The sequence below is a fragment of the Chrysemys picta genome, chromosome 19 (assembly GCF_011386835.1).
Source record: "Chrysemys picta bellii isolate R12L10 chromosome 19, ASM1138683v2, whole genome shotgun sequence".
Classification (NCBI taxonomy): domain Eukaryota; kingdom Metazoa; phylum Chordata; order Testudines; family Emydidae; genus Chrysemys; species Chrysemys picta.
In genome coordinates, this window is record NC_088809.1 from 226,932 (window position 1) to 246,951 (window position 20,020).

General features: G+C 42.5%; 1 protein-coding gene across 11 annotated transcripts in view; it reads right to left on the minus strand.

Moving 5' to 3' along the window:
• The window catches only part of MYO1C (myosin IC), a 123,389-nt gene that overhangs the window by 10,815 nt on the left and 92,554 nt on the right, over window positions 1–20,020 (minus strand). For all 11 annotated transcript variants that reach the window (XM_065573399.1, XM_042858071.2, XM_065573402.1 and 8 more), the window contains 15 exons: window positions 18,251–18,345; window positions 17,953–17,999; window positions 17,551–17,631; window positions 17,230–17,335; window positions 12,806–12,923; window positions 12,458–12,571; window positions 12,207–12,283; window positions 11,999–12,067; window positions 11,682–11,766; window positions 10,673–10,832; window positions 9,466–9,549; window positions 3,069–3,162; window positions 2,896–2,951; window positions 1,941–2,076; window positions 414–484 (listed from right to left, as the gene is read on the minus strand). In XM_065573399.1, coding sequence (XP_065429471.1) covers window positions 414–484; window positions 1,941–2,076; window positions 2,896–2,951; window positions 3,069–3,162; window positions 9,466–9,549; window positions 10,673–10,832; window positions 11,682–11,766; window positions 11,999–12,067; window positions 12,207–12,283; window positions 12,458–12,571; window positions 12,806–12,923; window positions 17,230–17,335; window positions 17,551–17,631; window positions 17,953–17,999; window positions 18,251–18,345 — 1,393 coding nt within the window. The remainder of the gene's footprint in view (window positions 1–413; window positions 485–1,940; window positions 2,077–2,895; window positions 2,952–3,068; window positions 3,163–9,465; window positions 9,550–10,672; window positions 10,833–11,681; window positions 11,767–11,998; window positions 12,068–12,206; window positions 12,284–12,457; window positions 12,572–12,805; window positions 12,924–17,229; window positions 17,336–17,550; window positions 17,632–17,952; window positions 18,000–18,250; window positions 18,346–20,020) is intronic.

Genomic DNA, 20,020 nt, shown 5'->3' on the forward strand with positions numbered 1-20,020 from the left:
GGGAGGGGGCGGAGTGAGGACGTGACATGCTCAGGGAAGGAGGCAGGGGTAGGAATTTGGGATGGGGGTGGAATTGGGGCAGGGCAAGGGTGGGGCCAGGGGTCAAGCACCCATGGGGCAGAGGGGAAGTCAGCACCTATGAGGGAACCCATCTCCCCAGTACAGGACAATTACGACCAAAAAAAAAAAAAAACACCCCACCAACCCAATTAGAAAGCGGTGACAAATCAAAAGTCAGTTAGATCTAGGTACCACCCTGCATTCCATCTATTTACATCTTCTCTCTGGCTCTTCTGAATATTCCCTCTCTCCTTCTCCCTGAAACTCAGGACCTGCAGCTGTTTCATACAGTTTGGGACATTCAGCACTTCTGGATAGTGAGACAGTGAATGACAGAGACGAGGTTCTCCTACCTTCTGTTTGTTATCCTCACAGCTCACATGAAGTACAAACAAACTGTCACTCAAGCTGCTGACTGAGATTCCTGCAAAACAGAAATGCTGTTTGACTCCAATATATTTTGATGCCCAGACAGTCTGAATACTAGTGGTCCTTGTGAAGCCTAAAGTGAGTACAAAGGACTCCATCAATTTTCCAAGCATTTTAGAAATTTTCCGTGAGTGTGACAAATAAGTTATATGGTGCCCTAATTGGAAGAGAATGAAAGAGCCGCTTATTGTTCTGTCCCTATCTCCCAATACTCACTCAGAAACCAAGGCTTGGCCCAAAATGTAAACTTACATTCAATATAAAAATATATTAATGGCATTGCTAAGTTTGAGAATATAAAACAAAAGTCAGGAAATGCCTAAGTTATCCCTGAGAATGAGGACTTCACTGAGGACATATGCCCCTGAGAATGTGACAAGAGAACAGACCTGCCATCCTCTCCTTAAAATTGAGATGGAGATGAAGGGGAGACGGAACCTAGTCTTCCCCCTAAACACACCCTAATGGGCCCACCCAGATAACTTGAAGTATGCAGAAATTCTATTGTACGTACATTTTTATACTGTTTTCATCAGCATAGTATTGAGTACCTGTGTGCGGTGTAGCATTTTGTTTTGAAAGGATTTGGGTGTGTTTGGTTTTTAGTTAGAAGTGTATCAGATTAAAATCTAAAATGCAAACATTTTGCAGCCTGAGATTAGGACATTCAAATCAAAATAACCTAACTTTCACTGAAACATGCCCCAGCCCTGCAATGATAGGGGCTTGTGGGACCCAAACCCCTGAATTAGTGTTGCCCTTGAAAACTTCTTTAAAATGTTGGCAACTATGTTTGCAATAGAAGACTCTGTTAGGTCAGGATTGGAGCAATGCAGTGGTGAATTACTGAACTGGGTGAGAAAGGAGGAAAGGGGACTTGCAATAATGCTGCAGGCTGCAGTGTCTGGGACTGTAGGGAGTTTTGGAACTAAGGGGATGGGAGTGGGAGTAAGTAGGACTGAAGAGATTTCACAGACAAGGTAAAGCAAAGTAGTGACCACAGTACATCAGCCAAGGGCTGAACTGGGTACAATTATTTCTGAATAAGATTCCTTTGTTAGCATTTTTCTAGCGTATCCTAACCAATAAACTTTTACACAAATGCCAACAATAATCTTTAAACGCCTGAGGCCTGGAAAACTAAACAATGTCCCAAAAAGCTGAGAAACTAACACTGCTCTGCCTGGTGTTTGGAGACTGTGAAACTCCCTTGTAGCAAGTGTATGTAGTTGATCAATCTCCAAAATCACACTCGTACAAAGAATATATACAATGCGCACTAGTAGGGGCTCAATATTGGGAAATCCCAATTTTAGGATATTAAAGTTAAAAAGCTACTCTATATCTAACACACTGTCTTCTTATGTACAGATCACACAAACATCTGGAGTCTTTGCCCCCACCTATAATCATTAAGTGAGCAAAAATCATGTGTCCTGCAGTTGCCTTACCTGTCAGATTGGCATAATCAATTCGTTGTTTGATTTTGGCTTCTTCAACTATGAAGATGGCATTCTGAGTGAGAAGTAGCTGCCGCACTCTTGCCTTGTATCCTTTCCGGTCATACTTGACCACAGGAACTGCATACTGAAACAAGTGTTATGATTTCCAAAAGGAACTTCTTACCCTCCAATGTAGAAAGCACTGACTAGTGGTCAGTTTACGGGAGTCAGAGAGACAACGGGGGGTGGGGTGATGAGGTAATATCTTGTATTGAACCAACTTCTGTTGGTGAGAGACAGAAATGCTTTTGAGTTCATACAGAGGTCATCGTCTTCAGGTCTGGAATTTAATATCTTTCATTGTTATATATAATCCCAGGCCTGAAGACAAGCTCTAAGCTCAAAAATGTGACTCTCACCAACAGAAGTTGGTCCAATAAAAGATATTACCTCACCCACCTTGCCTCTCTAATATCATGGGACCATCATGGCTATAACAACATTGCATACAGTTTATAGGGGTGGCAGACAAGCATTCTGGTTTATATTTTCAGGACTGCCTATGTGATTTAAACTGGTCCTAACCCATACCTCAATTTCTCCACCAACAAGAAGATAATGCCACCCAGTTCACAAAGGTGTTGAAAGGCCAAATTTAACTCATGTCTATAATGCATTTTGGCCTACTCTAGCCCCTTTCACCTAGTGTATCATCTCCACCAGCAGGAAAACACCCTTTTCAATTCCAAATTCTACACCATAATCCAAATTTACACACACCTCAAAACTACAATTTTTGCAATTGGAACATTAACACCTCAGCACAGAGTTATCACAGATACCCCCTAATCTAATGTAGAATTCTTAATACATCGCATCAGGAAATCCAGACACTTGGTAAAGAGTTCACTTCTACTGAATCATTGCAGAAGCTTCACAGTAATCACAGGACACAAAGTCTCACCTTGATTGTTTCATTTCCTAAAACCTGAAGGACTTTAGGATTTATCTCTTCGGTGCCTAAAAGAGAAACCAAAGAGAAGGTCAGGAGTAACACAATGGCAGGAACAGAAATTACTAGAAAAGAGAGAGAAAAAGTACTAGTATTCCCTGTTCAGATTTCTGAGTGCTACTCACCAAGTCGAGTGTTGATGAAGAGTCTGGGAACACTCTGAGGATAATTGTCTTTTTTACCCTTAAACATCTCACTTGCAACCACTTTCTGATCTAACTGCAAGGGGGGGGGGGGGGGGAGGGAGGAAAAAAAAACAACAGATGTTTTCTGGATCTGTGTAACAGAGTAAAAATTCTATTTAAATATAGACCAATAGCTATCTCCAGAAGCTCCGTAAAGGTGTCTTAGATTTTAATGTCAGAAGGGGTTGTTATGATCGTGTAGTCTGACCTCCTGCATAATACAGGCCATAGAACTGCAACAAGTACTGCTTGTAGTAAGCACATAACTTCTGGTGGTGATGCAGCATATCTTTTAAAAAGACATTCAAGCTTGATAGAAAGCCTTCAAGTGAAGGAGAATACCGTATCCCTAAGTAAATTGTTCCAACAGTTAATTAATCTTAATGTTAAAAATATGTGCCTTAGTGAGAAATTATTTGGCTTCAGTTTATAGCCATTGGATCTTTTATGCCTTTGTCTGTTAGATTACAAAAATCCTCTGGTATTGGCAATTTTTCCCCATGCAGGTACAGTACTTATAGATGCTGATCAGGTCACCTCTTAACCTGCTCTTTGTTAAGCTAAACACTTTGAGCTTCATTCTATCATTGTAAGGCACATTTTCCAGACTTGAAGTAATTTATGCTCTTTTTATAAAACCCTTCTATTTTGTCCTCATCCTTTTTGAAACATGGACACCAGAACTGAGCAGAGTATTTCAGTAATGATCTCATTAATGTTATATACAGTGATAACAAGAACTCCCTACTTCTGCTCAATATTCCCCTGCTTATATAGCTAAGGATAGCAATTCTTCTTTTATCCGCCACACCACACTGTGAGCTCGTGTTCAGCTGGTTATGCACCATGACACGCAAATGTCTTTCAGAGGCACTGCTTTCCTGGACAGTCCCCAGTCATATAAACATGACCCACATTTTTAGTTCTTAGATGTATGACCTTGCAAATGAACAGCTTTTGCCATATAAGGACAAATAGAACATTACAAAGTGTATTATTTGTATAGCACCCAACGGGTATGTGTACACTGCAATAAAAGATTTGCAGCACGGCCGTGGCTGGCCTGGATTAGCTGACTTGGGCACGTGGGGCTCAGGCGGCAGAGCTAAAAGTTGCACCATCGCCATTTGGGCTGGGGTTGGCGCCTGGGCTCTGAAACCCTGTGAGTGGGAAGGGTCCCCGAGCTCAGGCTCAGGCCCGAGCCTGACTGGTGACACTGCAATTTTTAGCCCTGCAGCCTGAAACTTGAAAGCCCAAATCAACTGACCCAGGCTCTGCAACTCAGTAATACATATTTTTAATCGCAGTGTGTGTATACCTAAAGTATACTAAATACTTTATAGATGAAAAAGATGAAAGTGTCAGTCCTGAAGGATAGCCATTGCTAACTAGTTGGCCAAAAAACAGCATTCTGTTCAGCTTGACAAGGCCCAAGTGGGAGATCTAGCATAGAACAAGGAACAAAAGAAACAGCCATGCAGAGACTTTTAAATGATGTGGCAATAATTTAATGCAGGCAACAGCACTGTCAATAACCTAATTTTCTTGATGCAGCATTTTTGCTGCACATTATGTAGAGGGCTAACTGTTAAAAACATTGTAGATAAGCCATGTTGCCCAACTCTCATAGTTCAAAAGCACATCTATAAGTCGAGCCCTACCCCATTCACAGTCCATTTTGGTCAATTTCACGGTCATAAATTTAATGATTTCAGCTATTTAAATCTGAAATTTCACAGTGTTGTAATTGTAGGGGTCCTGACCCAAAAAGGAGTTGGGGGGATCACAAGGTTATTTGGGGGGGGTGGTTGTGGTACTGCTACCCTTACTTCTACATTGCTGTTGGTAGGGGGCGCTGCCTTCAGAGCTGGGCAGCTGGAGAGTGGCAGCTGCTGGCATGGAGCCCAGCTCCGAAGGCAGCGCCACGGCCAGCAGCAGCGCAGAAGGATGGCACGGTATAGTATTGCCACCCTTACTTCTGCATTGCTGCTGCTGGCAGAGGCGCTGCCTTCAGAGCTGGCACCTGACCAACAGCCGCAACTTTTTGGCCGCCCAACTCTGAAGGCAGTGCAAAAGTAAGGGTGGCAATTCCACGACACCTCCCCCCCCCAAAATAACCTTATAACACCCCACCCCCCGCAACTCCCTTTTGGGTCAGGACCCCCAATTTGAGAAACACTGGTTTCCCCGTTGAAATCTGTATAGTATAGGGTAAAGGCACATGACCAGATTTCACGGTCCGTGACGTGTTTTCCACGGCCATGAATTTGGTAGGGTCCTATCTATAAGTCTCCAAGACAAAGATGCATTTTTTTTTTTTTTTAATAAAGCAAGCTACTGAGAACAGTATTTTGAAGATCTGGGTAATTGCCTGTGCAAACTGGCACAGCCATATCTACAATAACCAGCCATTCCCTGCACAATTCGTTATTCAGACCTTTTCAGAGATTTGTAGCCGGCATAAGGTATGTAACTAGAGCTATGTAAATATAAAACAACTGTATTTAAATTAAAATATAACAGATATTTAGGAGATATTCTAGCAATGTCTCGCATGTTTAATATATTTCTCATTGTCTGCTTTTGCAGAGCTATTGCATGTAGGAAATGGAATCTCATTGGTGGTTTATTCTTCTCAATGACTCAAATATATCCATATGAATTTACATAGATCTTTTCATGTAATCTGGAGTGCTGTTGGACTGGAATATTGCTCATTCACACAGCTGATTTGCATAGCTTTAGGAGTAATGTGGAAAGGGAAAATGACTAGTCTTGCTATTCTGCATCTCTTGTAGGATTTGTGTGGGTGTGGGTGTACAATGCTACCTATCTTACACACAGACACTTAGAAGAGCCATTCCTTTTCTTCTATCCCTACAGCTTCATCCATTTTCTCAAATCCATTCAAAGTGCTTCTATCATCTTCCTACCTAATTGTTTTGATTAGATTACATCCCACTCATCCTCTGGTCCCTTGTGCTTCCCCCCCCCACGATGCTGGGGGACACTTGAGGATATTATGAATACTAATATTGTAAAATTGCAATGAGTTGTTCCAGATATGCCATGTAAGATATCTGCAAAAATGTTATAATTTGCCAGATATGATCACCTCATTTGTGTGTTTGTATCACCTTTGTATTGTGAGTTATAGATATGTCTGTATTCCAAACCTGTGCTATGCTTCTGGGTGACACCTCCAGACAGTTTGGCATCTGCAGCCCTGCCTAGCCTGCTTGATGGCCCATTAAGGACCATTAGCTATACAACTGACCCATTGAGAGAAGGCAGATACACATTATGACTCAGACGGACATGCCTATGGACAGAATTCGAACGTTTTGAAGCCGTGTGCTGGGCAGCTTGTGTTTGAAACAAAGGAAGCACAGGCCGCATGGCAAAAGACTATAAAAGGCAGCTGCATCTTCTCCATTTTGTCCTCAATCTTGCTTTCCTCACCTCTGGAGGAACTTTGCTACAAACTGACGCTCTGAACAAAGGACTGAATGACCCATCCAAGCTGTGGTTGTGATCCAGAGGGACTTTCAAGCCAGCAAACTCACCAATACTGCTAGGAACTTGATATATGGACTTTGAAGTCTTTATATTTATGTAACTGCTTTACCATTTAACATTTCTCTTCTTGTTCTTTCCCTTTTCTTTATAATAAACCTTTAGTTTTGGACACTAAAGGACTGGCTGGCAGCATGGTATTTTGGGTAAGATCCAAACCTATACTGACCTGGTAATGTGGCTGATCCTTTGGGGTCAGAAGAACGTTTTTGTATACGTGAGCAGAGTTTAAAATAACTTCTCACTGTACTGGACCTAGGTGCTGACTGGGAGACAGAGAACTGGAATGCAATAAAAAGGGCTGTGTGATTTCTTTTTTGCTTCTTGATAACCAGTGTGGGGGATCAGAAGCATAGTTTGTGACTGGTTGGGGAGTTTAACTTCAGTGTTACCCACCAGTCTTGGGAGTATCTGCTCTCCCTTTGTAGCCTCCCCTGGCACCCCCGTTCACAGCCCCACACAGTTCCCCGAATGAGGAAAAAATGGAGTCCATTTTCACTGACAGTGCCCTCAGTGCAGATGAAACCAGGATTCCATGGCTGGCAGATGGGATAGGGGATGAACTTCTCTTCCCATAGTCTGCTTTGTCTGTTGGAGTCAGAATCTTCCTGGTAAGGGTTGGTTCCATCAGTAAGGGAAACTGCAGGTCTGGGAGGACCAAAATACCCTCTGGTGAGATATGTGTCTCTACCATTCTTGAAGGACATGGAGTCTTGTCTCCCCGTATTTCTGGAACTGGTGTGGGAAGGGTTTTAGTGATCAGTGGTTCCTTATGGGACTGAGGTGGTACCGATGATGCACTGGGCTTCCACCAAATAGTCGTTAACCAATACCAACAGTTCCAGTGCTTCGGATCCCCGTGTTTACTTGTGGTTGGTACCGGAGCTGGTGCCATTGTTAATGCTGAGGCTGGTATCTAAACAGTCTTGGTTTTATTAGCCTTCTGGCCAGGGCCATGATGTGTGCTCCTGGATGTCTGGCAGGGTCTCTCATTGCACACTCCATTATATGTTTCTTAAACCAGAGTTCCCACACTTGCCGAGTTTGGCTGGATAAGGAGCGGCAAACACTGCCCTTTGCAGAGATGTGGCATTCTCCTAGGCAATAAAGACACTGCTGGTGCTTGTCTTTGACCGAAGAGGAGTGAGGGCAGAAGGGACAGATTTTAAAGCCTTGTAACCTGGGCATAATCCATATTCCATACTGAGGAGGCAGGGGAGGCTCCCTGGGGTGCGGAAGGTATTAACTATCTACATTAAGTAAACTAACACAAACACATTTTTAACACTGTATTTACAGACTGAAACCAAGGATCAGCTCTGGACACAAGGATTCTGACTCAGATCCTGTGATGGTAAGAAGGAACTGGAGAGGCAGTTGGGTTGCATAACTCCTTGTTCCCTTGATGCAGAGCATGAAGAAGGCAACGGTGATGGTGTCGAGCAATGGATACCGCTGGCAAGAATGCTATCTCAGATTTGTAGAGCATATGTATATCCCACAGTGAAATACACACAGGGACCAGCACTTGAAATGAAACTAAATATTTGTGTAGACAAGTCCAAAGTCAGGAAATGCTAAGGTGCTAACAGCAGTGGTAATTCAGTTATATTGCACATATTTAATATTTTATTAATATTTTCTATGCTTTATTTATTTGGGTTATATATGGCTGTTTCTACCCTAGGACTCCCTTCCGTAATTGACCTGATTTACCATACCTCAAACTGCTCCTCAAAACAAACTTCTTCCATGAAAGCACAAACTTCCCAATGAAAGACTATATCAAAATACACATGCACCAGGGCAACCTTAATTCTGACATTTGCTAAATTTTGAATGTTTCACTTTGCAACTGTAATGTTCTTTTAATGTAGTTTTTGGGAATTGATTTCCTAATTGTTTTTAAAAGCAAACTGAAAACCCCACCAGAAATTACAGCACATGGAACTGTATTAACCTCCAGCTTGATCAGCAGCAGGATTTGGGACCTTTAGATCCATAGCACATAACTCTACCACTTGAGCTGATAGACTAACTAGTAGCAGTAGTAGGCTGTTATCCTCCAGGTGGACTAGCCACTAAAAGATGATGAGACAGTTGTGAAACTGACTGTCAGTGGACATCTGATGACAGCTTCTTCCTCCCGAGATGCCCACTTTCCCTGCTGCTTCTAGCTACCCTCTTGGGACTCCTGCCCTCTCCTCCATCTGGTCTTATCTGCCTCCCCCTCCTCCGCACCCCATTCAACCATACTTAGGCACCTAAAACCCAGCCTGGGTCTCCCATATCTCAAGCAAATCCGCTAGCCATTGCGCTAAAAGTTATAATGTGGGCATCACCACTCCTCCTGACTTCACCCTTTTGTGTGGAGCACGGCAGGTGCCTAACTCATTCCCACAAGACACTTTAGGTGCCTAAGCCACCTGACTCCAGGCAGTTTGTGGATCACTGATCACTAAGCAGAAATAGGTCCCTAACTCTGTGAGTGGGGCAAGGCTTAGGACTCCTCGCTCCCGCCCCCCAGTTTGTAATGCCCATTGGCTACTTTATGTGGCTCCCTACCTAGTGTGGTAGATCACATTCTAAGGTACCCATCTCTCCCCATTCATTATATAGGGAGCCTAGATTTCGAACTTGGCTTTGTGGATCACAGTGCTGTCCCTGTGATTTTTCTGGGCATCTAAGTGCCTATGTGGATCCCACCTCTTGTTCTTAGCAATACTTGAGAGATCTGGTAAGTAATGTAAATGTCCTGTACCTGCTGTTTCCATTCTGGGCTGATTCTCTTGCAGTAGCTCCACACCATGTTTTGCATACACAGTTGTCTCAAGAGCTGAGATACCTGAAGAAATAAGATGGTAAGTGAAGATGGCTTTAAGTTGAACAAAGGCAAAACAATTCTAACAGAATAGAAGGAGAGAACAGAGAAGAGATATGAATGCAGAAAATGCAAGGCTGAATTTGAACAATTCATCTTCAACACTGTATGTTATTGCAGAAATATTTTTAAAATTAAATAGCAACAAGTAATCTATTGCTCTGTGCTGAGACAGTTTGTCCTGCATTGTGCTCCAACCACACTGTTTGGGCTTGGGGTTGGGAATTTTCCTCTTCACATCCTCCAGCCTGTTTTGGAGGTACCTAAGAGCCAAACAAGGCGCACACAAGAATCTTAAGGGGCCAAGAAGATCCACTCCTAGGAACAAATTTTTGGAAAATGTCATAAAAATGGGTCCTTTTGATAAGATTTTTTTGCAGCTCAGTGAACTTTCAGGTGGAGAAAACATGTATCCAGAGAACTGACTCTTCAAAACATAAAATAATATACTGGACAGGAAAACAAAGTTTATTTACTTTCTTTATGGGTAATCAAATACCATTCCATTGCTTTTCAGCCAAGTTTAACCATTCAGGCAAAAGCCATTTAACTCAGAACAAAATGTGTAAAATTGTCAAAAAGGCCTACAGAAGTCCCTGATGTGCTTTTGAAAATTTTATTCTGAGCTAAATGATATCTGTCCAACACTTAAAATACTAAGTCACTTAGGCATTTCTGAAAATCATACCCTATGTCTTAAAGTGCAATTCTACTTTGAAAAGTTGTTTTTAACAATGTCATAATTGGATTCCATTTTTAGTGTCACTTACTGACCTCAGTAATAATTATATGTAAAATAAATTAAATAATCAACAGTCATTTCATTTTTGTAATTTCACAAAGATGCTCAGTATACATGTTAATTTATGTTTTGGTTATTTTTTCTGCCAGTTCTGCTAATTCAGTGTAGAATGAGAGTCAAACATAGTTCTTTCTTTCTCACACATCACCGCTACTAATGAAGGTTCTACAGGTTTCACTGCTCTCAGTGACATGTGTGACACCCAGGGCCTTCAATAACTGAAACTACAGTGCAGGACTCTGTCTACACAAAGTAGTCAACTCCTCCTCTTTTTCTTCTGCCTACCTCGCAGAGTGATGGAGGGGGAGTTGGCCATGATTTGTCCAAAACATTCTTTGGTAAATTGCGTTTGAGGTTCATCAAGAAGGAGTAGCGAATGTAATCTAGGAAGTATTCATTCTCTGAGCAGCGAGGGTAGTTCCGGTAAATAAAACCTTTAATAAACCTGAATGGGCAGAAGAAGGGAGATCAGTAACCATTATGGATGAGTTTGATACAGATGATTAGACTAAAGAATCTAAGTGTCTTCCACTCTAATCATCTATGGTTCTACAACAAACCTGTTTAACACTAAGACTTCCTATGCCCCCATTACTGAAGGCAATTGACTACAAACAAGAAACTTAGCATCTGCGGGGAAAAAAAAAAATTAATTGGAAGCTGTCAGACAAACAGAAGACACACCTTGCAAAGGAATGGGAACTGGGCAGCGATCTGCGAAGAACTGAGAACATGTGCTCTTTAAGCAACTCCCAGGGCAAATAAGGTTGAGAGCGGATAGTACAGGGAAACTGTCCATAGGGGTAGAGGATTCAACATATATAAAAAATGCAGGGGAAACGTTTCAGTTCCCCTGTTGCACTTGAGCCTAGTTTTAGAGGTTTGATTTAGAGAGCTGTAATCAGTGCTGTCATATAGGAAAAGCAGTGCTTGTTTTCAGCCACCATACTCAAATTTCACATCATAGTCTCAAGTGTATGAAAATAACTACAGATTCACCAACTTCTCCATTCCACTGAGGAACCAGAATCTTTGTGTTATTGAAAACAGGCAAATTCCCACATTTCTTGAACTTTGTTCAACAGATGTGTTTTTTTAAAAAGTCACAGAAACGACACTGAAAAGACAGTTTATCCCCATCTGTTCATTGTTAGATTCATAGATTCTAGGACTGGAAGGGACCTCGAGAGGTCGTCGAGTCCAGTCCCCTGCCCGCATGGCAACTAGGTTTTGAGAATCTCCCCCTACATTACAATCTATGTGACAATTTTTTTTTTTTTTTTTTTAAACACACCGTCTAATTGTCTCCACTGCCCACTTTTTCTTGGTGGCTATTCGGCGCCCCTGGGTTCCACGCCACCATGACTGGATAGTTATTGCTGAAGACAATAAAAACAAAAAGGTATTACATTGGACAGAACTCCTTAATTCAATATAATCCAAAATATTCCCCCCTACTCTATGCTTTCTGGCTTTTTATTCTTGCATCTCAAACTCGGATCAACTTCTGTTCCCCTTTCCACCCACCCCCTTGCTAGAAACAGAATACGGGCTTTGAACTATACAGGTAATTAGCCATAAGCTTATTCCGCTTCCCATGCCCTCACATACCTGAATGTTTCATGTGCAAGAATTTCTGTCGCCAATAGAAGCCTCTCCATGTGGCCTGTATTTTTGTGGCTGAAATTGGAAAAGAAAAGAGCTATCAATTAGAAATAGTGGCCAAGGTTGGGATTCTGACAGAGAATAGGTCAATTGAAAAAACAAGGCACACTGATAGTTGTCTGCTAAACCAGCTGGTTAAATGTGTATGACTTACCCAGACTCTGCTTCCGTATCTCCAAAGCATCTTCTGTTGCAAACAAAGTCTTGGGAAAACGAATAAAAATCTTTGTTCTGGAAATGGAAATATACGATTATGTATAAGAGGCCAGAGGGACCTACTTCCTGCCCTCACCATCCCCTTGGGGCTTCTGCTCTCTCCCCCACCCTCTAGACACAGGGGCCATATTTAAACACAGACTCCTTATGATTCACAACCCCAAATTAGGGAAGAAAGAAATAACTGACCGGCCCATCTTATACTCTTCCTGTTTGTAGCCTAGATGTTTCACAAGCACAGCTACTCCATCATGGGGCCTCCCTTCCCACGTGGGCCACGTTTCTGAACAGAGTGATTTGTACCTGGAAATAGATAAGTGAGAGACTTTATAATGAGAAGTAAAGTGGAGCACTTCTGCAGGGTACAAAGGGGGAGTCACAGTGCCTCTCCCTCAGACAGAGATTCATTCTGGTAACCAAGGCCTTTTAGTTAAACAGACTACATGTTGTTTGCTGTATAGAAACTTCCTGTTCTGAACACATCAGTGCAGAGATGGTGAGGGAGAACAGATTTGAGACAATTACTGTAAATCCTACCTCTGCAGGAATATTTCATATTTCCGGCGATAAGCAAAACCAGCTCTGCGCACTCTCAGATTCTCCATCAGTCCTAAGTACTTCACTTGATGTCGGATTAGAACTTCATCAAACCGACCTAGAAATCACATAAATGGTGGGAAATTATCACATTACAGCTGTCCTTCAATCTGGAAAAGGAACTGTTCTGGTATCAGCTCTTCGTAATCACTCTGCCAACTAACCAACTAGATAATAACTAACTTTGTGATCAGGAACTCAGCCAAGGTGTCAACTAAGTGAACATTCCATTTGCCACGTGAAAGTCAGCCTTCCTCACTCAGACAGTACTAAGAAGCTCTCCTTCATATATAACAGTCAAATCCAAGGCTGGCAAGCTCAATACCAGTTGTGTAGTTTCAGTCTTAAGAACTCCAGGGACCAGGAGGAGTCTTGAAGGCTGGTTATGTAGGATTGCCAGGTCTCCGGTTTTCAACCGGAATGCCTGGTCGAAAATGGGCCCTGGTGGCTCGGGACCAGGCCGTTAAAAGTCTGGTCGGTGGTGCAGCGGGTCTAAGGCAGGCTCCTTGCGGCTCCCAGAAGCAGCAACATGTCCCACCTCCGGCCCCTAGGTGTAGGGGCACCTAGGGGGCTCCACACGCTGCCCCCACCCCAAACGCCGGTTCCGCAGCTCCCATTGGCCGGGAACTGCGGCCAATGGGAGCTGCAGGAGCGGCGCCTGCTGATGGGGCAGCACGCAGAGCCACCTGGCCACACCTCCATGTAGTAGCCGGAGAGGAGACATGCTGCTGCTTCTGGGAGCTGCCTGAGGTAAGTGCCTCCCAAAGCCTGCAATCCCTCCCATACCTCAACCCTCTGCCCCAGCCCTGACCCCCCTCCGAACCCTTTGGTCCCAGCCCGGAGCACTCTTCTACACCCCAAACCCCTCATTCCCAGCCCCACCCCAGAGCCCTCATCCCCCCACACCTCATCCCCTTGCCCAGTGCCCTGATCCCCCTCCTGCACTCGGAACCCCTCAGCTCCAGCCTGGAACCCCTTCCTGCACCCCAAATCCCTCATCGCCAGCCCCACACTCCCAGCTGGAGCCCTCACCCCTCCCCTCCCCACACCACAATGCCCTGCCCCAGCCCGGAGCCCCCTCCTGCACCCTGAACCTCTCATTTCTGGCCCCACCCTGGAACCTACACCCCAGAGCCCATACCCCCTCCTACAACCCAACCACCTGCCGCAGCCCGGAGCCCCATCCCATACTCTGAACCCTTCGGCCCCACCCCTCAGCACCCTCCCACACCCTGACCCCCTGAGTCAGCCCAGTGAAAATGAGCGAGTACTGAGTGAGTGAGGGTGGGGAGAGTGAGCAACGGGGGGGGGGGAAATGGAGTGAGTGGGGGCGGGGCCTCATTGGAGGGGACTGGCAGGGGTCAGGGCAAGGGTGTTTGGTTTTGTGCGAGTAGAAAGTTGGTTATGTTGAGCCTTACTATGGGTTGTTCAGTAAAACTGTTGAAAGAAAGCACAAATCAGATTAAAAAATATAAACAGAGTTTGTTGGAGCTAAAAGAGCTGCTAAATAGGTGGTTTCAAGGCTTCTGGTGAGATTTGTTACAGCAACACACCCAAACCTTTCTATGGGGACAAACATATTCACATATGAACCATGTGGAAATGTGACAATGGACAAGGCTTTGATTTCTTTGGACTTTTCTCAGGAGCACTGGGCAACTTACACAGCTCAGCATGACAGCAATCCTTTTAATCTGACAAAGACTGGAGTAACATAATCGCCACCACCACCACATTATCCAGCCAGGGGGGACTGATTTAAATCACCAATTTTAATCATTTAAACCAGCAAGCAGGTAACCATGATTTAAATCTTTGATTTTAATAATGGTTTTGTATTTGTACTTTTTAGTTATTGATTCTCATTAGTTATAATAATATAAAATATAAATAAATAAAATGGAGATATACCTATCTCATAGAACTGGAAGGGACCCCAAAAGGTCATCGAGTCCAGCTCCCTGCCTTCACTAGCAGGACCAAGTACTGATTTTTGCCCCAGACCCCTAAGTGGCCCCCTCAAGGATTGAACTCACAACCCTGGGTTTAGCAGGCCAACGCTCAAACCACTAAGCTATCCCTCCCCCCATTTTTTTATTTTCTATTTTTTTTAAGCAAAAACAAATTTTGCATTTTAATGGTAACCATTAAAAAATGTTATTTTCAACTAACATTAATTTTGGTGCTTTTTTTGCTAGTCACGGGGATACAATATATCTACACACATTATTTAATCAGTTACATAGCTTAACTTTCATTTATTTACATTCTTAATTTTTACATTTTTTAAATTATGTTAGGAAATACATCATTTACCATTTTCTATTTATTAAATGATTAACGTTTTACCTGTGATTTGTGTCAAGCTCAGTTTGGGTGGCAATTCAAATTCAATGGAAAAATGCACAAAAACCAGCATTTTAATTTTTTTTAATAAAATAAAATTACCTTTGGATATATACAAAAAAAAATTTTTTTTTTAAGCAAAAGCAAGTTTTGCATTTAAAATTAGGTGATTTATTAAACAAAAGGAAGTATTATTTGTAGTGAGTGAAATGAACTGATTGTTTTTGGTCACCACGTTCTTCAAGATGTTAGAACTAGATGATCTCATTCTCTTCCACCTCGTTTTATTCATAGATTGGAAGAGGAAAACACGCTTTCCTGCTTTTTCTATTCCCAATTGGTTTCCTAATTTTTAATCAACTAGTCATTGAACTGAACTAGCTGAATAAACTGAATGAAGAATATATTTTCTCTTCACCTTCAGAAGAAGCTACTGCTGTCCAAAGCTGCTTTAGCACTTTAACAAACTCTGGTTCCAGGGGCTTAGCCAGTGACTTCCTGTAGTTCAGTGGTTGAACCCTCTTTAAAACTTGGTAGCAATCATGTATTGCTTAATACTATTTTTTGTATTTAATTTAAATTATTTTAATTTATCAAATTATGCTTTGATATAGGTTGTCAGTTTTAAATTTTATTTTAAATAGATTTAATTAGTTTTAACAAATAAACCTATATGATTTAAATAAAAAATAATCAATTTTTATCCACTCTATCACCAGCACTGGCATCCCCACCATCAGCACCACCACACATGGAGGTTTGGGGATTTATCACCACATCATTGGGCCTTCTATTTCCTAGACATTCTGACAAGACCACACAAGAAGGGGAAACTGGATAACATCAACATTTCTCTAGCTATAGCCTGAATAATTGTTGCAAAGAGTCACATCTCAGAACTTTGCTGTGACCAGTTCAATGAGCTAACAGCAATTCTTGCCTGCCAACAGTGCCTAATTGGGCCACGGGCCATGTGCCTATGATCTTCCTGTAACTGAACTGCAAGCACTAAGAATAGAAGTTGCATTTTCCTATCTGTTGCTATTCTTTTCTCTCTTCCCCTTTGTCTTTTTGACATGTTTTGTCTTAAAAAGAAACAGCATCAATGACAAAATATCAGAGATACCACCTGAGATGGATTCTTTCCTCAATAAGGATCCCTGATGCCATTTAAGAGACGTTTAAGCAAGAGTTTCCCTTTAAAAGTTGCTATGACAATGGGAGAGGGGAAAGAGGGAGAATAAGAAAGCTTGTTAAAATTAAGAATTTAATTATGTTTCAATTTTTCAACTCTGACAAGTTTTAATGGTTTTCTCCTTGGCCACTATTTCTAATTGATAGCTCTTTTCTTTTCCAATTTCAGCCACAAAAATCCAGGCCACGTGGAGAGGCTTCTATTGGTGACAGAAATTTTATTGAGAATTTCTTGCTTGGCAATGGAACACCAAGCAAAATAAAGGCCCTGGCAATAAAACCCAAACTCAAATTACTATTAATATGATGACAATAAACAGGCAGCAACAAACAGTAAAGCTTAAAAAACAGATTCATAGATTTTTAAGGCTAGAAGGGGGACCATTAGATCATCTTGTCTGACCTCCTGTATAACACAGGCCATAAAGCAACCTAATAACTATTTAGGATTCTTATGAGACAGGAACTAGGTAAAGAATCAGAATGGAGAGCTCGGAACGTTGATGATGGTCATTCTACATCCTGATAGCACTTCTCCAGTGACTGGGTCATGGCTACGATGAGGGCAAGAAAATAATTGATCATGAATACAGAATAGACACAAGCTTATCTCTTTCACCAACAAAAGCTGGTCCAGTAAAATATATTACCTCACCCATCTTGACGCTCTACAAGCAATTATTTTATCGTAGTGGAATTTGGACAGCATCTTTACCTGATCTGTGCTCCCAAGTTATAACTCTTGATCTGAATTTCCTACACATTCCTAAAGACTGGAAATTTCCTGAAGCAGCAGACAAGAGAGAGTGTCATTAAAACCTTACCAGCTTGTTTAGCATCATTAGGTTTAATGCAGCGAATGTATGATGGCTCCTTGGACATCAGAATTTCCATTAGTTTGGACAGACTGTTCTTAAACTGAGTTGCTGCCTAGAAGAAAGAAGAAAGACTCAGATATGAAGTGATTGATTATGACTAGTTTTTGTGACACTGCACCACACGCATAAGGCTAAGAACCAGCTTTTCAGTATCAAAGCTTTAAACATCATGGAAGACCTACTTTACACCACAACGTTAGAGAGAAGGGGACATTATCTTCAGTAATTGGAAATGACTATGCTTCAGTCCAACTCTTGTGTTCTTACCGTTTCAGGTCTCTTTTTATCTGTCAACTCAGTCCTCTCAAAACAGTGATTTATGATGGGATTCTCCGAGTTGCACATGGTCTACAAAGAAACAGCAGAGGACAAATGCATGAAAAATTTTAAAGGCAGACTGCACAAAGTACTAGAATGTGTATTTTTGGGAGTTGGTAGGGGAACAGATGAGACCCAGTTTGTCTTTTCTATCTCTGATTTCTATGATAAACACCAAAGATAAAACAAACTCTGAGACCTCAGGTGTTTTTGCATAGTGTAGCCATGTAGACAATGCATCCTGAAGACTGAAAGGTCCAAGACAGAGATGATACCTTCACAGCCCTCTCCATTCTCAGCTTGATCCTTTACAATGCTCCACAAAACAGGCAGTTCTCGATCGACACTCACCTCCTTCAGGTTCCGAAATAGAAGGTCATTATTTTTATCCAGAAAACCTAGAGAAAAACAAACAACTCAATCTGCTGTGGCTGTTTCATGGGAAGTCCTGCTCAATAAGGCAGGACCTTGAGCTGGAAAAGTAATCTGATTAATCAAATTACATATTTAAATATTGTGTGATGGTATTAATCTGAACGGCAGGAGATAGGAGGAGAAAAAGGAAGTGTAACTGTCTGAAGTGGGGGAAAATGGGGATGGGAAGTGACCCTGGTGTCAGGCAATGGTGTAGTTGTTGTGTAACATTTACCTGTGACACTGTAGGTGACCTCTCCAGCATAGTGCAAGAGACGGAACTCTTCTCGCCCTAGAGACTTCCGAGTCTTCTGGTCAGCCAGCTTATGTCTGGGGAGAAAGCAAAAAGGCTTAATGGAGAGAAGATACTAGCCTCAAATAGGATTCATTTACAAGTACTACTGATGCTAAGTACAGAACCATCACAGCTCTTGGCAGAGGGATGGGACCAGAGGAAAACAGGTAATCTGACACTGTGTTTCTCTCTAGGAACAGCAATACTAAGGTAAATGGGAGCCACAGACCAGCAACTATCACTCCAGTCCCAGAAAAATATTTGGACTTGTTCCAAAGGGATAAGTGATTAACTTTTTAGAAGAAAGCGGGTCAACTCTGTGTGCATGTGAAATCGCACTGGAGACAGCAGGCCAGAGACCTGAAGGTTTCTGGCAACAGAGATTAAGTTATCAGGGAACCCACTCTGGGAGGTTGTCACAAGGATGATGCCATTCAGACCTTGAATTGAGAATATGAAAAGGTTCAGGGATGATGAAAAGACCTGGCTTATTGATGTTGCAGTTTTTAAAATTACCATTCTAAAAATTTTAAGCATGGGTTAGACAAACACTTGTCATGAATGCAGGGGACTGGACTAGATGACCTCTCAAGGTCCCTTCCACTCCTATGATTCTATGAAATGGAGATAAAGCAACCTGAAGGGCAAAATTAGGGACTGAAAACCCACGAAATTTGTGTGGAGGCCGTAGAGATACTTTATTAGAGTCAAAGAAGGGGCAATAATCCCAAAATGTCAACTAGAAAGCAGAAAGCCATGGTGAATGGTGCTATATATAAAAAAACCTAAGAAAGATTACAATAGCAGCAGCATTGTTTAAATCTCACTAAAAATCATACATTTCCAGTCCATGCTCTACTTATTCCTAATTTGGACTCTTGCAAGAGTTTTCTGGCTGATCTTCCTGAATTGTTTCTCTGGTTTGCAAACTATTTAACATTCAGCAGTTTGTCTGGATATTTATGCTCTCCTGACTCCTGTGTTAAGACTTTATTTAGTGATTGCATTGGCTAACTTCTTTAAAGTTCTTCAGATTTCTTGTTATCTGAGGAACCTAACAATTACCTTTAGTGTCTGATTTCTCTTGTACCTACTCTGTTTTTGTAGGCCTCTCTACTGTATGAAATGTGTACTGATGATTGTCTTAGTTCTTTCTACATTTCTGTGTTATAAGTAATTTTATTTCTTGTATTTGTTTACTGTATTTATGCTGCTTGTTTTTATTGTTGTGTTATAAAGGGAAAGAACAAGTTGAAGACTATTTAGATAAGTTAGATCTATTCAAGTTGGCAGGGCCTGATGAAGTATGTAGGGTACTTAAGGTAGGGTTACCATACGTCCGGGTTTCCCCGGACATGTCCAGCTTTTGGGTCTTTAAATAGCCGTCCGGGGGGAATTTGTCAAAAGCTAAAAATGTCCGGGATTCCCCCCGGACGGCTATTTAAAGACCCAAAAGCGCTGATAGGGCAGCCGCGCCGGCTGAAAGCGGTACTGGGAGCAGCCGTGAGCGGTGGGTGCGGGCGGCCCGGCTCCCCCTGCCTGGGGCTCCCCTCGCCCTCCGGGGAGCGCGGGCTCCTCCTCTGCAGCGCTGCCCGCCGCGGGGCTGGGGCTCTCCCGGGGCTCTGCCCTGCACGCGCCCAGCACCCCCGGGGCTGCTCCTGCCTCCCTGGGCTGGCCCCAGATCCCCTCCCCCGGGGGCTGGGGTCCTGC